The sequence below is a fragment of the Peromyscus maniculatus genome, chromosome 2, assembly GCF_049852395.1.
Source record: "Peromyscus maniculatus bairdii isolate BWxNUB_F1_BW_parent chromosome 2, HU_Pman_BW_mat_3.1, whole genome shotgun sequence".
Lineage (NCBI taxonomy): Eukaryota > Metazoa > Chordata > Mammalia > Rodentia > Cricetidae > Peromyscus > Peromyscus maniculatus.
Window position 1 is genome coordinate 123,668,392 of NC_134853.1, and position 17,771 is coordinate 123,686,162.

The window sequence follows — 17,771 nt, forward strand, 5'->3', positions numbered from 1 at the left end:
TGGAGAGATAGAAGTCCCTGGACCACTTTTTGATAAGGTTCTAGAAATATTCGGTAATATATTCTGGGTATATATCATATATAGGACAGGATAATTCAACATGGTACACAAAAATGATAAATGTTAATATACTTCAGTACTGCATATGAAATAATACTGGTTTTCATTTTACATTTAATAAATTGAGCAGCATTCATTAACTGCAATTACTGTTACATGTACTTGACAGCTGGAAGTGCTGAGGTAGAATTAATGATTTCATAATAATTACCATAGTCCCATGGGGCTACAAACTAAATCTGGACGCTCTTGTGGGTTGCCTGCACTTTACAAAATTACAGGAGAACTGAACATCGGCTCTTCAATAATGGAAACTGTAAAGTGACTACAGGCTTTTAAGGACACTAAAGTAGACATTATGCTATTAAATATACATGATGCTTAATAGTAAATGTGTCTGTAGCACCTAAGATCATGCATTGGAAAGAGACACTACCTTTGAATATACACTGTCCACGTGACTTTGAGTAGCTTTTTCTGGCCTAACCTTTACCCAGAATTCAAAGCTGGCAACTTAACAAATAAAACATGTGTATTTGCCATTTTGTTCCTATGAATTTAGCACTCAAGTGACCCAGTGAGGTTTCTGAATGTATGGGCATTGAAGTTTACAGGGCTGAAATAGCTCTTCTGCTGGCTAATGCCTCTTGTAGCACGGGTCGTTTATTTTTATGGAGCTTTCAAGTCTTTGTGTGCATGTGAAATGACGCTGTGGCATTGCTCTAGGATGGCACGTCATCTGCCTAGAGGACACTCGTTAAAGGTCAAACACAAATTGCTCACATATGGCGAGAATTAGCAGTATTACACTCTTAAGGGGGAAATTACATGTAATTCGTATCAGAAAGATTTTAACAAATGGAAAACCCAGTCAATGCTTCACAATTTAAAAATGTTTTGATGTCTTACTTTTCCCTAAAACCAAATGTAGTTTTAAAACGCATCTCTAGGCTTTTTCTGAGAATGCTTTAGGGGGCTTATGTAGAATAATGACCACCAGGACTGGCCTGTCTGCAAACACCAGTTTGGAATCTGGATTTGATTATCAGAGGGAGCAGCAAGTGTCACCGTATGCTTTTTCAACCGTTTCTTTCTGAGACGAAGGCCATGAAATCACACAGCAGCTTGGTGCGAACGAGTCAGATGAAGACACAGCTTTGCCATGGAGAAAATCTGCTGCTGGGATGGCTTCCTTTCCGGGTTCTAATTTCCAGTCAGTAGAATCATTTCTCACCGTCCATTCCAGGTTGTGTTGGCAACTAAACCTTAACATACAAAGGCCGTTAAATTGGGAAAGGTAGTTTGCAGGCCTATTGCCGTGTACTGTAATTGAGATAAGTTCAGGGGTGACCTCTAGCAATCACAGCAGCGTGGGAATATAGGGTAAGAACTCATCCAGAGTAACTAACTTTCAGGAGAGCGTTAGTCACCACACAGAGCCTTGAGATGGGAAATTTTCAAAGAAACGCCACCGTAAGTTTGAAGAAGTTTTATTTTGAAACAGCCGAGCTTCCTCTTCCTACTGTTTCTACCCTACTGTAGAAACACCCTGTCTTCTTTTCGGCAATTTCAGGTCTCACCCTCCCCCCAGGCCCTCCTCCATCCATCTCCTCCCTCCCACTCCCCTCCTGGGATCTCTCTCTGTTAATCTCTTGAATATTCTCCAGCCTTTTCCCCCTCCCTCGCCTTACCTGCTTGAAGATACTGAGTGCAACAGGACCACCTAACAATGAACTCAAATTCTTTACTTATAAGCAAGACTCTTTGTGCACTATGCTACCTACCTCCCAACTGTCCAGAAATAGCAATCCACATCTCAACCCTTAAGGACTAGCGTCCTATGGAAATGACAGCAGGGTGCGTCTGTAACCCCAGAATTCCAATAAGGGGAGACAGGAAGATTACCATGTGATTACAACACAGATTGGAACATGTTATCACAAGAAAATTCTAGAATGTCTTTATCCAGTGAAGGAACATGTGGTAGGCTTTGTGAAAGGCAATTAAGACTTCCTCCAGACTGTGATGGAGACCAGGAGAATTTCAAAAGATGGACGGTTAGAGGGATTTACAAGGAATAAGAGGTCACACAAAGATCGAAGGGTGCATGGTAGCTATCTGGTAAGGAAGTGCACGCAGACCAGGAGGAGTCACTTGAAGCTTTCCTCTGAGTGAATAGCGTTAAGTGACTCTAAGAAGCTATGTCATATGGGACATTGCAGGAACAAGGTCTACACGGTTAGGCAAAAGGAGCCTAACAATGCACAGAGTGAAGTTTCAGTCCTGGGTGCCTGGAAGACTAAGTTCTGAAACCCCCCCTCCCCCCTCATCCCAGGCACCTTAAATACATTACCAGTTTTACAAAGCAGCAGCATTTCCTTGATGTAATGATAATGCTGGTGCCACGGCACAGGGTTTTGTAGGATTAACTGCATGCTTGCTGACCGGTTCACAGCTTAATGTCTAAGAGAAGTGCTTGTGGTCGCAGCTGAAAAGTCTGAGTGCCTGGAGCAAAACGCACGGTCCTGTTCACAGGAATCAGACACCAGCCAAAAGAGTTTGGGAAATAAAACACTGAGTTGGAGTCTGCACCCTAGGTTAAGTTGATCGGCCACAGGCAGCTGCAAGCTGAGCCAGGACATCAAGGGAAGAGATTTAGACTTGGCAGACATCCAAAATAAGATCTCACTTCTCCCTCCTGCCTTATAAAATATGCATCAGCCAGCAAGTATAATCAGTACTAAACAGCCAATAACCGGCTCTAGGAACCCAGCCAGAAACCACCTCCCCAAACCTAGGGCTCTATCAGTTATATGCTGCCTTTTTTCTTTCTCTTTTTCGTCATTGAAACTATTTCCTATATTATCCCTTTCTGTTGTCAGACACCAGAGGAAATGTAAAGTGTCTTGAAAAATAAGCTAGCATCCCAGAGCTTGTTGTCAACTACAGTCATTGTTAATTGGGTGACTTCATAAAGCACAAAGTAGGAGGTCAGAGTGCAATAGATCATGGGTTCAGAAAGGAAGCAATAAATGAAAAAAAATTTATTTTCACTAAAAATGAAATCAATGAATTAATTTTCTAAGTCTGAGAATTAGTGTTTGGAATTAAAATTTTTTTAGAAAAGTAAAATTAAAAAAAAATTGTTTTTAATGAAGTAGAGGTTACAATTTAACGTAACAATCTTGAAGAATGAGCACTTGCCTTCTTGAGAGCATCATTTGACCTGTCTTCCTGGGTGCTATAAAACATAGATAAGAAAACTCAACATCAAACAGCTATTTGGTTTTCTTCCCTAGTCTCTCTGATGCTCTTATAGGCGGCAGTCTGGTTCTCACCCACCAGTCTGGGGCTTTCATGAACTTTGAAAGTGCTCTCCCAAGCCAGAGGTGCAGACCACTCCGCCCACACGGCAGAGATGCAGACCACTCCGCCCGTGGCATCTCTGCTCTTTTAAAGTCTTTCTTCTGAGAGGCCATGGATGTAGTTTAAGGGAAAGGGGCAGTGCTCTTTTTTTCTTTCTTTTCTCTCTTTCTCTCCCTCCCCACCTCTCTCTCCCTCTCCCTCTCCCCCTCCCCCTTCCCCCTCTCCTTTTCAAGCATAGGTTTGAAGACACACCACTTCAGTCATTTCTAACCCTTAACAGTTATGTAAGTTTGGCAAGGACCTAACACCTTCAGCCTGTTTCCTGAAAAGTAAAATAGACCCTGATTGGGTTCTCATGAAGACTTGGACAGACAGTGTAGATAAAATAGCCAACCCAGAGCTGAAGAGATAGATCAGAGGTTAAGAACACTGCCTACTCTACACTACTGACGACCTGAGTTTTATTCCCAACACCCACATTGCAGATACGGTTGTCTATAACCACAGTTCTCAGGGATCCAGTGCCCTCTTCTGACGTCCTTGGGCAACAGGCACCCATGATGCACAGATACACATGCAGGCAAAGCACCAATACACATAGAAAATTTTTTTTTAATTTTTGGGAAAAAAAAAGATAGTTGAGCTGAAGAAGGGTGTGATAAGGCACATCTGTAATCCCAACACTTGGGAGTTAGAGGCAGGAGGATTGGGAGTTTGAGACCAGCCTCAGCTATACCAGAATTGGAAGCCAGCCTGGGCTATGTGAGATCCTGTTAATAATAATAATAATAATAATAATAATAATAATAATAATAATAATAATATAGTAATAATAAGTAAGCAAATAAAAAATCTACCTATTAAAGAAACTTCCTCTTAACCTCTAATTCTTATGGTATGTGTTTGCTAAAGCAGATCTGGGTGTTCTGGAGCAAGTCTCTAATCCCAGTACTCTAGAGGCTGAGGCTGGAAAAGCTGAAGTTCCAGTTTTAGCTACACAATTAGACCCTGTCTCAAAGCACCAAGGGCTGGGGATATAGCTCAGTCACTGTAGAGCTCTTGTTTAGTAGACCCAAGGCCCTGAGTTTAATACTTAGCACTGTAAAAAGGAAAAAGAAAGAAGAAAGAAAGGAAGGAAGGAAGGAAGGAAGGAAGGAAGGAAGAAGAAAGAGAGAGAGAGGAAGGAAGGAAGGAAGGAAGGAAGGAAGGAAGGAAGGAAGGAAGGAAGGAAGGAAGGAAAGGAAGGAAGGAAGGGAGAGAGAGAGAGAGAGAGAGAGAGAGAGAGAGAGAGAAGAAAGAAAGAAAGAAAGAAAGAAAGAAAGAAAGAAAGAAAGAAAGAAAGAAAGAAAGAAAGAAAGAAAGATGGGATTGAGCTGATATTTTTACAATTACTTCTCATCACTATAATATACCTGTGATTATTTTTTCCAAGTTTTCAAACACTGTTATTGAATGACAGTTGTCTTTCAAAATCCACATTTTCCATGGCATTATCTGTTCCCAACTTCTTCCTCCATTGCTGATTTCTCTTTGTGCCATGCAGAGGGCTGGAGGCTGCACAGGACTTTTCCTGTTTCTCAACAGTGATGTTGCTTAGTCCTGTCCATTCCTTGCTGCCTTCAATCCCATTTGGATTTGTGAGTTCATTCAAAAATGAGCCCACACCTCCAGAGAGTGAGCTGAGACCTAGTATGCTGAAATCTCTCTCGAGTCTGCAGTAGCTTTCAGTTTCTTTCCTGACAGCTCAACTGTGCTACACATATTTTTTCTTTTAAATACAGGCTCTAAATTGAAATCTGTGGTTCTCCATCTACTAGCAACCATTTCTCTACCTACCAAGACAAGAAACCAGTATAACCAGTATGGGGAGACCCAGGCTTCCCTTTGCACTTGAGTTAATAACCAACAGATGATGTTTCCAACAAATGATGATGGTGGATCATCCACCTACCAAACACACTGCATAATCAGTCTGATTTTGCTTAGTAGATACTGGGAAATTACTTTGTAAATTTATACAAGATAAATCATTTTGAAACTAAAGAAAAAATAATGTATATTTGTTAATTAATAAGTTAATTAATAACAAGTATATCCCATTTTGTTCACTTTACTGTGATAGTATAGATTTAAAATTGTTTCAAAACATAGCTAAAGTGCTTATTTGCATCTCTGTCTACAAGCACAAGTGAAAGACACGTAAGGACCCACTCATTTAATGAAGTAGAGGTTACAATTTAAGATAAATCATTTCCTAATCCTTATGATGGGCCTAAATCAGTCTGAGATCAGATTCATCTAAAGATATTATTAGGAAATAATGATAAGTATTTTTTTTAAATATAAAAATGATTGGGAACCAATACTAGAAATTTCATTTGCAAAAGGCACTGACTCTTAAGTTAGACCTACTGATGACCAGTGGGTGATAAAGCAAGAGAAAGCTATCTCTTTTGTTTAAAATTTGGGGTCAGATTAATGCCCTTTTTCACCTAGGCATGTTAATCATTCAAGGAGCACCCCAAGGCGAATGACCTTTATTTGGCCTGTTTCATCCTCCTTCAAGACCAAAGGCACAGAGGGAAGAGTAGGAGATGGGAGGGGACTATCAGCTGGCACATTTCCAAGGTCCTGCCCCAGACCAGCCAAGCTAAACCCCAGCTCACATACAACTCTTAGTCATGGCTGTCTTACTACTTCAGAAGCAAATGGAGGAAAGTCGGGTGTGCTGTTTTTATACTTCTTTGAACTATTTGCATCTCCTAACCTTGTACATACATGATCTTTTCCCCTAAAAACAGCATCCCACAGGATTTAAGTAAAGAGACTAGATCCCATTTTCTTCTTTTTGTTTCTATATCCTTAAATATATATTTATAATAACTAAGTTATAATTGTCGGTGAAAAAATTTATTATATGATAAGTGGTAACTAATAAATATATACTGGAAAAAATATACATATGGGCCATCAAGATGGCTGAGTGTGCAAAGGCCCACCCTGACGACCTGAGTTTAATTCCTGGGACGTACAGGGTGAAGGGAGAGAACCGACTCCTGCAAGTTGTCCTCTGATGCCTATGTGTGTGCTGTAGCAGACACACATCCGTATATACATATGCACACACACACATATACACAATAAGTAAATAAATGCAATTTAAAAAAATTTTAGCCGGGCGGTGGTGGCGCACGCCTTTAATCCCAGCACTCGGGAGGCAGAGGCAAGCGGATCTCTGTGAGTTCGAGGCCAGCCTGGGCTACCAAGTGAGCTCCAGGAAAGGCACAAAGCTACACAGAGAAACCCTGTCTTGAAAAAAAAAAAAAATTTAAAGCACTGATACGCTTTCCTCCAGAGCAAGGTAAGGTAACCTATAGAAATGAGTCCGTTCATAGGGATATACAAGGTTGTCTATTATATCCTTTTAATTACAAATATTGCAAACAGTCTGAACTAGCTAAATTTTGGCAACTCGTGTTTTTTGCACATTCAGAAATTGCAGAATTTCAAAGAGCTTTTGTTTATATGGAGAATATTAATATTTAAAACAGAAATTTTAAATAGTAACATTTAAGAATAATAAAACCACGACATGTTACCACAAATAATGTATTTTACGAAAGCTATTTTTACATAATAAAAAAATTTATAGGCAGAGTGATGTTGCATTGTATTTTTACAGGTGTTGTATGACTCTTCCTGAGAAGACTGAACAAGTACATATTCAAGCCCAAATAGAGAACTAACAGACACACACACACACACACACACACACACACACACACACACACACACACACACACACACAAAACTCTTCATCAAAATCCAGCTGGTGAACCCAAGAGTGTATTGTTGTTGGCTAGGACATGTGAGGGGTTACTTACAAACAGCTGTATCACCATGACAACCCACCGTAGCTGAGTTGCTGGCATTCCCTACACTCCTTCCCACCCTCAGCAGCTCCATTTCTCTCCCCAGCTTGCTTACCGCTGTACCTTCGGGAAGGGCCTCAGGAACCTTATAAACTCCTGTCCCTTGTACCCCCTCCCTCCCTCCCACAAAGGAATGTTTGAATTCTGAGCAACCAGCTCCACAGCTGCAATCCCAGCATATCTGCCTCAGTAAAATCCAGCTCAGCTCATCCTGGTCTGCTGCTGCTGTGTGCTTCGCTGGCTGACATGCAAACATCAGCTTTTCATCAAGTGAGAAAAGGAAGATTATTTCAGTAACCTTTTAAGATAACGTTGGTGTTTTTGTTTTGTTTTTCTTTTTAAAGTTTAATTTTATTTATGTGTGTATGTGTGTGTGTGTGCTGACTCTTAATGACTTATCATTTTACCCATAGATAGGTCAGTGCATCTCTCAATACCCACTAGAGAAGCTTTTTTTTTTTTTTTTTTTTTTTTTTTTTTTTTTTTTTTTTTGGCCATAGATGGCAATTATAACAGAGACCCACAGCTAGTCAAGGTGCAGAGAATGAGAGACTTTGGAGGGCTCAGTCATTAATGGGACATCTATATCATATCTCCTCTATCCGGGGTTCAGGGGTCACCGTAGAAGAAGGGGTGGAAAGAGTGTCTGAGGCAGAGGAGGTAGATGACTGCAAAGAAACAGTGCTCTCAGGACACCGAGGGCAGTTGCATGTATGAACTCAGGACCGTTGACATAGCTTGTACAAGGCCTGCGAACGCTCAAACCAGACAACATGCCAGCATGGACATGGTATGTAGGCAGGAATTCCTACCCTTATTTTTGGCAATTGAATAGTTTCAAAGGTGTGACCCCTGGTGGGTTGACTACACACCAGTAGAAGGCCACACATCCAAGAATATATGGGGTATATGGGCAGCAAAACTGTACTTGATGGATATATATATATATATATATATATATATATTGAATATTATATATTTTATCATTAAATTATATACATGTTTGTAATGTACTTTGATCACATTCACCCTCTACTACTTTCTGCTTGATCTCTTCCTAGACTCTGCACCTCCCATCGTGTGCTCCTTTCTAACTTCACATCCTTGTTTCTATCTTTTTAAGTAACCCATTGAATCTAATATGCTGTCCATAGCACATGGGTGTGAGGCCTCCCATGTCAACCTTTCAGAGGCCACATTCATAAAGAAAACTGATTGTCCCTGCCCTAGCATCCCACAACTGTCAACAGCTCCTCAGCTAGAGATGGAAGCCTCACAAGTCCCTTCCCCCATCCATGCTGGGATGCTAACTGGCTCGATTTTGTACAAGGTTCTGTGGATGCAATGCTTCTGTCGTGTCCAGAAAACATTGTTTTGCTCACAAAGTACAACCTTTAGCATTTATAATCTTCCACAGTATTTCTGGGCCTTGAAGAGAGGGGAGGATAATGATGTAGACAGCTGAGCACTCTGCAGACTTACTCTCTGCATTTTGACCAGCTGTAAGCATCTGAAGCAACCACCACCCAGTGCACAAAGATGCTCCTCTGGTGAGTACTAAGAGCTGCCCTGCTCTGTGGGTACATAGACACATACTTAGAAGGTTGCTTGACACTATGTCTGTTTAGCAAAGTAATAGTAGTCGATTCGCCCTAATAGCCTGTGAACTCCCTTGCTGCCAGTTCTCGGCCAGATAGAAGAATGGGGAGAGACAGAGAAATAACTGAGCACATTTGAAAAAGATATATGAAAACCTACTATTTTATAAGCTTCCTGAACACTTGTATGTGTGTGTATATATGGATTTTAAATATATATTAAATTGGATTTACCCTATACAGGGGATAATGCTCCTCTCAGAAGCCATAGGTTCCAAATAAAAAGCCCAGTGTCAGATGTGGGCAACTCCCTTTGAGTTGTTGGTTGGGGGTTCCCAGAGACCCCCCAAAAACAATACAGGTGAATGACATTGATTTCAGTTGCTGTGGGGGTTTGAATGAGATGTCTCCCATAGTCTTGGGTATTTGAACACCTAGTCCCCAGTTGTTGCTGCCATTTGGAAGGTATGGCCTTGCTAGAGGAAGTGTGTTACTAGGAATGGGCTTTGAGGTTTCAGAAGCCTGACGTCATTCCCAGTTCACTCTCAGCTCTCAGTTTGTGGTTCGAGATGTGAGTTCAGAACTGTTCCTTCCCCCCCATGACTGCCGTCTACTGCCTCCATTTGTGCCACAGGACTCTTATCTCTCTGGACACATAAGCCCAAGTAAATGCTCTCTTCTTTATGTTGTCTTGGTCATGGTGTTTTTATGACAACAATAGAAAAAGTAACAGATACAGTTGCCCACCCAAACTGAATAGCAAGGCTCTGTTGCTCAAGACAGCACACACTTTGGTCATAGCTTTCATAGTACCAGAAGGTGCTATGCAGGATGCTGGGTGGGGGGGGGGAGGAATTAATCAATAGTCTTAGCCAGGTAAGACTTCTGTGGGCTATAATAATGACTGACTGGCAAGCTGTGTAATGGAGGTAACTAACAGCTTTCTGATTGGATTTAAGGTCCACTTCACAGGAGGAAATGTATGCCTGGTACAGTAACTCAATCTGACTTATATTTCAGGAAGTGTAGCCTGCTTATAAAACCTCTAGCCAAGGCAGCTTTTCCTGAGGGACTTACCCCTATCCAGGTGATTGACAGGGTCATTTGGATTGACTTTCTTTTGAAAGGACAACTGTATTCATATTCTTTAAGAAAACCTCTTATAGATCATATTATTGAGATTTGTTTTTATTTTATGTGCATACACGTCTGCCTGCATGCATGTCTGTGCCCCATGTGCATGCCCACAGAGGCCAGAAGAGAGCATTGGATCCCATAGAACTGGAGATGCAGATGATTGTGAGCTGCCATGTGGGTACTGGGAATTGAACCAAGACCTCTGGGAGAGCAACCAGTTCTTTTAACCACTGCTCCATCTCTCTAGCCCTTAGATCATGTGCTTATAAGGCTTAGGAAGGTCTCAATGAATGGCTTTCCAGAGAATTCAGAATGACAACTCCATCAAGGCTGGGGACTAGGATTCAGAACCCATTCCTCTGATCAATAAACAGAGTTTTGAAATTTCCTTTGGGTTTTACAAGCTGCTGGTTAGGAGGAGAGGCTCCATCTCCAAAGACCTCCTTCCCTGATGATATCTAACTTGCTGCCTAGTAAAACTAACTTTTAAAAAATTTGGGAATGCCTAATGGTAATAAGAATTTTGAATATTCACAAGTTTGGCGAGACTGCCTTGATCAACACTAAACAGTTTTACTGCGTCTCCAGAAACACCATCCACTCCGCCGTGCAGACTGAGACACATTTCTCATGTGAAAGATGATGGTGAAGTACCGTCCACGCCTTACAGGTGACCTGCAGTGATGTTTGCAGACCACACACAATGAACACCCAACATGCGGCTGATGCCTTTCACAGACAGTATCACTAAGAGCAGCACAAACAACCCGCTAGAGTCAGCAGGCAGTGTAAGAGATGAAAATGTTTCGTGATAGCCCTGCTTTCTCCTTTCATCTAGGAAGACAGCCAATCGCCAAAGGCACAATGCCTTCACCAGCTGGGGCTTGGTTTCTCAAAGGAAGAGGCAGGATGCTGGGGAAGCTCTCAAGAACCCATAAGGATGACACCACCTTGGACTGCTGGCAGTGGTCCAGAGGGTGCTTGGACTGGTGACCGGTCTAGCGAATACCCTAGCTATCATCATAGAGCCTTTGTCCAGTGGCTGTGGGGGCAGATGCAGAGATCCGCAGCCAGGTGCCAGGCTGAGCTCTGGGAATCCAATTGATGAGAGAGAGGAGGGATTCTGCAGGCAGGGAACATGGAGATTATGACGGGAAGAAGTGTGGGAAGAAGTGCAGAGATGACCGGCCACACTATTGGAGGCCCATGAACTGTGGACTGGTGGCTGTGAAGCCCCCACGGGACTGAACTAGGCCCTCTGGATATGGAAGACGGTTGTTTGGCTCGAACTGTTTGGAGAACACCCAGGCTGGGGGATCGGGATCCATCCCTGGTGCTTGGGCAGGCTTTTGGGAATCTGGTACCTGTGGTGTGGCGCCTCGCGCAGCCTTGGTACAGTGGGAAGGGGCTTGGACCTCCCTAGGCTCAGTGTACCAGGCTCTGCTGACTCCCCATGGGAGACCTTGATTTGGGGAATGTGGGGATGTGGGGTGGCTTGGGAGGGAGGGCTGGGACATGGGAGGAGGGAGGCGGTGGGATCTGTGGGTGGTATGTAGAGTGAGTAGAAAATTTCTTTAAAAATAGGGGAAAAAAGAATGGAAAGTCTTTTTATCTCTGCAAGACAGAGGCAAAATAAAGGTAGCTTAGACTACAAGAAGGAGAACCTTACTCAAACATACTTTTTTCTCAGCCATTCATCTCTTTCATGTGACAATCTTCATGCCCCTCTCTCTGTCCTGCTTTCCTGCCACAGATGGCACTAAGGGCTGTGGTCCCAGAAATCTCTGGGAAGAGTTGCATGATGATGATGATCAGTCTTCCAAGACTTCATCCACGCTCATGAGAGGCATAGTTCCTGCCTAGGAGACAGCAGAGCAGTCTCTCCCATCTTACCCATCACCGGAAGGGGAGGCTTTGGATCCCCCGTAGTAAGAGCTGGCTAGATTGGCGTGGGACAGGTGGCTCAGCAGTCTGTTTCCCAGAACTCATGTGGTGGCTCATAACCATTTCTAACTCCATTATAAGGCCCTTCATTGCTCGCATGCTAAACAGTGTAGGATTGCAAGGGGGCATTCTGTTGTTTTTAGTGGTACATGACTTTTATTTTTATTTTGTTTTAAAGATTTGTTTGTGTGTATAGATGTTCTTCCTGAATGTATGTCTGTGCAATACATGCTTGCCTGGTGACTGGGGAGGCCAGAAAAGGGCATTGAATCCTGTGGAACTGCAGTTACAGGTATTTGTAAGCTGTCATGTGAGTGCTGGGAATTGAACTAGGGTCCTCTGGAAAAACAGCCAGTGCTCTTAACTGATCCATCTCTCCAGTCCCTGGTACATGTTTTTTTTTGTTTGTTTGTTTGGTTGGTTGGTTTATTTGGTTTTTCTTTGTTTTGTTTTGTTTTTTGCTGGAGCGTCCTTAATCATTGACTCTAAAATTTTTTTTATTCACACATACATATTATTTTACATGATGAGTGTTTTGCCTTCATATATGTCTGTGCACCACATTCAGACTGAGTGCCAACGAAGACCAGAAAAGGGTATTGGATCTCCTAGAACTGAGGTTACAGTGTGACAATTGTGTGGTTGCTGGGAATTGAACCCATAACCTCTATAAGAGCAAGTGCTCTTAACCACTGAGAAATCTCTCTGGTCCCTATAACATTTTTTTCTTTTTTTTTTTAATTAAAAATTTTTCCTTTTTATTTTTTGTATCTTTCATATCATGCATCTCCATCTCATTCATTTCCCTGTCCTTTTATATCTACCCTCTGCCCTTGCAACTTCCCCCCAAAATAAAATAAAATAAAATAAAATAAAATAAAATTTAAGAGAAAAAAAAAGAGAGAGAAGGAAAAAAATCAGTCTCATCATGGAAGCTCTAGTGTGACACAGTGAGTCACGCAGTAAACCCTTTTGTCCGTCCATATATCTTTACTTGCAAGTGTTCACTGCAAAGAGTCATGGGTTTGGTTTAAGGCCTCTGCTTTCTGCCACACTATCAATACTGTGCCCTCACTAGGACTCCTCTTGGTTATACTGCTGTTGCCCTGTGTTGTGGGATCCCGCAGCTTTGAGTCTGCAGGACTGGTCCCTTCGTGTACTCCAGAAGATCACAGATGGGGTGGATGTTGAGGTGGGCCAACACATAACCCTGGTTCTGGGCCTGGATAGCAGGTTCTGGGCCTGCCAGCTCTCTCTTGTCCTCACCACCAGGGTGAACTCTCTTGCATTGCCCTAGCACGTTCATCCCTTGCAGTGATGAGCAAGGGACAGAGCAGTTCTCCTGTTTTCATGTCCTCAGGGTTTGGTCTCCCACACCTACACCTTCAGGGCCACTCTACTGATGCCCAGGGGAGGCACAGGTGTCACTCTCCAGAGTGCTGCAGCTGATGATGGGCAGGGTCAGCTCTCCCACCTGCCTCAGGCTTTGATGGGCAGGGTGGGGAGGACATCTCTCCCCCACCCATGCCACCACATGACAGATGGGTAATGGGGACAGCTCTCCTATGCTCACACTTCGGTGCTGGATCACCTGTACCTCTACCAATGAGGTTGGCTCTGTTGTCCTGCCCAGGTGAGGCACAGGACCTGCTTTCCTGTGTGCAGTTGGTGGTGGGCAGGGACACATCTCCCTTCCTTATGACCTCAGGGCCAACTCTCCCACCTGCCTCAGGAGTTGATCAGGGTCTGGGGGCAGTATGGAGGCCCACAAAGGTTTCCTAGTGAGATCTGAGCTTGCTTTACCCAATAGGGCTGTGTTAGAGGATTGCTTGACCATGTGTGTCATTACCAGGTGATCGGAAAGGGTCTGCACTTGGCTGTGCTAGGGGGAGGTCTATTGCTCCACCCCTTGGCATTCCTATAAAAAACCCTTTAGAAGAGACAGAAGGGGCCAGTGGATACTGATCCAGGCCCTCCCGAGGCTATCCTGTGTTTCTATCTGTCTCTCTTCCTTCTATATTTCTATCTAATATCTCCTATGCCTCACTCCTCAAGAGCACCCTTGGGAAAAGTGAGATCCAGTCTCCCACAAGGCAGTATAACGATTTCTTAAGGGAAAAGAATCACAGTGAACTTGGATTCAGACATTTTATTGCAGTTTTGCACAGCACTTGACATTTCAAAGCAATAGTTAGAATTCAGAAAGAAAAGTGGATTGACCTTGGCAAAGGGAGAAGAGAGACTTCTCTTGGCTTTAAGCCATAATAGACAGACCTTTTAGAAAAGGATTGCCTACCCCAAAGCCATGGTTGCAGTAACAGACTTAGAGCTAGAACACCAATTAAATGCATGCTGAAGCTTGCCCATGGGTGTGGGCGCTTCCTAACAGAGTGTGCTAAGCTCAGTCATGGAGCAGCCTTCCACGCAGCACATAGTTTGCAGATCTCGTTTGGACACTTGCGAGTACTTCTTCAACTGCCAAAGCCTTTCCATGGGCGCCTGTGGGTCTTGAACAAGTTCCTGTCCTGAGATATCCATCTTGGGAAGGTTGTGCTCAAGAGTTTCCTTGGATGTCTCCTGTCTGTCTGGGAATTGGAAGTAGTTTCTTGATTCAGCTGTAAGAGAGGAGAGGCACCATACTACCTCAAAGAAGCCCGCCAAAAAAAAAAAAAAAAAAAGGACCAAAGACCTGCACTTCGGGAAGAGCTGGCTTGTGCACACTCTTCTTTTTACAGAGGTTGAATGACATCAGTGTCCATTGGCTAGCAGAAACTAATGCCAGCCACCTCTGCTCCATGACCAGCAGTTTCCAGAGATATTAGTTATAATGAGCAGTAAGCTATATAATTAGCCATAAGAGATGTAATTAATTAGCTAGAAGCTGAAGAACAGCAGGAACAAAAACCCTGGGTAGGCCTTGCAGAGCTGATCGATGGGATTTCCATCCCATATCTGGCAGTAAAACATGGGCTATGTTGTTTGATCTAAATGTTGTTCCCAATGTCTGTACTCAAGCCCTTCTGGCTTTTTAATTTAGTTGAGACTCACATATCCACACTGGCAAGCACTAAACAAAAGCCACCTGAATGAATGTCAGTTGGCCAACTAGTGATTGATCAGTGATTAAAAAAAAAAATGTGAAGGAAAGCACCATGGAGACCTGTGGAAGGTTTGAGTGTTATCATTTCAGTAATGTCCAAAGGAGATGGGGCCAGTGAGATGGCTCACTGGGTAAGGTACTTGCAGCCCAACAATGAAAGCCTGGACCCAAGTTGGATCCCCAGAATCCACATAGATGGAAGGGGAGAACTAGATCCTTAACATTGTCCTCTGGCTGCCACATATGTACTGTGGCATATGCACCTGTATATAACCATCATACAGACATACACACAGACACACACTCACACAACAACAATATTAAAAAATAAAATCTAAAAAAAAGAAACATAAAACACTCATTCTACTGTATAGTCCAGAGCTACTCCAAAGCATTTTTTCCGCTATGTCTTGATGTGCTGTTTCAAAAATCAGTGACAACTCTTTTTCTTTTAAAGTTTAAAAACACTTATATTTCTGATATAGTCTGTATGAATTTGGATATTAAAGTGGTAAGAACAAGTTTATCACATCTTAAGGCATCATCCCCCTAAAACATGAATATTGTTAGTCCTTTACTAAAGTCTTTTGTTTAGCTAAGTCATTTAAAGCCAAGCTGAAACTTTTAGCATTTGTGTATCATCCATTCCCTACATCTTTCTTAGAAAACAAAGGCAATGAAATCCATTATTCAAGCAGAGTCATGAGGTGGGCACAGAAAGAGCAATGTTTCGTGGTCTCACTTCTAAGGGAGATCTGGACAGCCAAGGCCACAGGAGCAAAAGGAGAACAGTGGCTCTCTGAGGGTCACTTAGGTGTCCAGGGATGGAGAGAGGGGAGCCAGAGAGTGCAGAGTTTCAAGGAGCCAGGAGGAACAAGTTCAAGAGATGGACGGTACAATGTGGCGGCTGTGATCAACAGCAGCGTATGCATTCCTGAAATTTCTAAGAGCATACATTTTCATTGTTCTCACCACAAGAAAATAAGTATGTAGGTAATGTGTATGTGGATTAGCCTGATTTAGCCATTGTGAAACATCAACATGGTATATATATGATAACTCCATTTTTGTCAGTTTAAAAAAATAGAATAGAACTTTAAGTAAATTTTACCTCCTAGTTTTAATTTTATTATCTTTAGTTATGTGTATGTGCATGTGTGCATGTGTGTGTGTGTGTGTCATGTGCACATGTTCATGCACATGAATGCAGATGCTCAATGGGGCCAAGGAGTCAAACCCCCGGGAGCTGGAGTTATAGACAGTTGTGAAGTGCCTGGCATGGGCCGCTGAGTCATGTCTCCAGTCCTTTACCTCATAGTTCATTACAAGATTAGCAGGAAGAATTCCAGCCCATTTTCTAAGTTACTTGAATTGAAAACAGTAGTTCAGTGAAGTCCACACATCACTGCTGTGATAGCAGATTGACGGGCACTCTGGGAATTCTGACTACACATTTCCTATTGCTCACAATTCCCCCAATGCTCCCAGCTCTCTCAGCCCTGCACCCAACTTTTCAAATTTGACAGGTCCTTCAGGACCTCTGTCAAATTCCACCTTCTCCACGATGTAAGGATCTATTGAAGCCATCTCTTCACTTGAGGTGCAGCGTGTAATGGCAATGACTTCTGCTCTTGAAGCATATAGATCTGACTCGCTTCTTGGCCTCCCTGCTGAGTGGCTGAGTAAACAGTTTTCTTACTGATAAATGATAAACATTACTTACTTCACATGATCTTCATCGGAAAGCTGAATGACATGTTGCCTTTGAAATTGCCTGGTACTTTTAAGTGGTCTGTTGAGTCCTTACACCCTTGTTTGCCCCTTACCTGAATTCTAACTTAATACACTCTGTAATCATCCACGTGCAGATATCTATTTGGCCTCTCTATAGCCTTTACTGCTCCGCCCACGGATGCTAAGCTTGCTGAAGTCCCAGACAATGAAATGATTGCAAGCAGAAGACTAAAGAATAGCAGTGCAGATTCCTGTGGTTGGTATATAAAATGAACAGAAAATTTAATAAGATTTTAAAAAAAAGAATAGCAGTGCATTACTTTTTAAACTGTCCCATGTTCATCATTTTCTCGGGTCAAATTCAGGAGTGTATTTTGATGACTAAGCCCTTACATTGATACACAAATAGATCAATATTTCTTAGAGAAATAGCTACTAAAATAACTAGTGGGGGCGGGATTAAAAGATAGGTCTGGGGGAAAAGTGAGGTGAGTGTGTTCGATTACCTCGCTGAGCTTGGTGGGCCCCTTCCAGGTGTCTCCTCCATCGAGAGCTGGCGCAGATGTAGACGACTGTTCTCACGTAGTCGAGGCCGCAGAGCTTCACGGTCTCCCTGCTTCTCACTTGTGCAGCAGCCAACAGGACAGAGAAGAGAAACAGAGCGAGAGTGGGGCCCTTCATGCTGCCCAAGAGCGAATGAGAATCGATGCAGTCAGCAGTACCCAGTGAATGTCTGAAGTTACCTCTCCCTCTTGGGCCATTTATACTCATCCCCCTGACGCTTTATTGGTCAGACCTTATTTTAGCAGGATTTCCTAAGCACGAAGGTGCCAGTGTGGAGGGCTAGCGATGTGCTTTTATGATTATTGCTGTTTACCCAGTCATCCAAACACCTCCCTC

General features: G+C 42.9%; 1 protein-coding gene across 1 annotated transcript; it reads right to left on the reverse strand.

The window, feature by feature from the left end:
- Positions 1 to 14,419: 14,419 nt before the first annotated feature.
- On the reverse strand, positions 14,420 to 17,771 carry Insl5 (insulin like 5). Its single transcript, XM_006987184.3, has 2 exons — positions 17,378 to 17,771; positions 14,420 to 14,652 (listed from the first exon to the last, which is right to left on the reverse strand). The coding sequence occupies exons 1-2, from the start codon at positions 17,640 to 17,642 to the stop codon at positions 14,420 to 14,422; spliced, it is 498 nt and encodes a 165-aa protein (XP_006987246.2). The 5' UTR covers positions 17,643 to 17,771.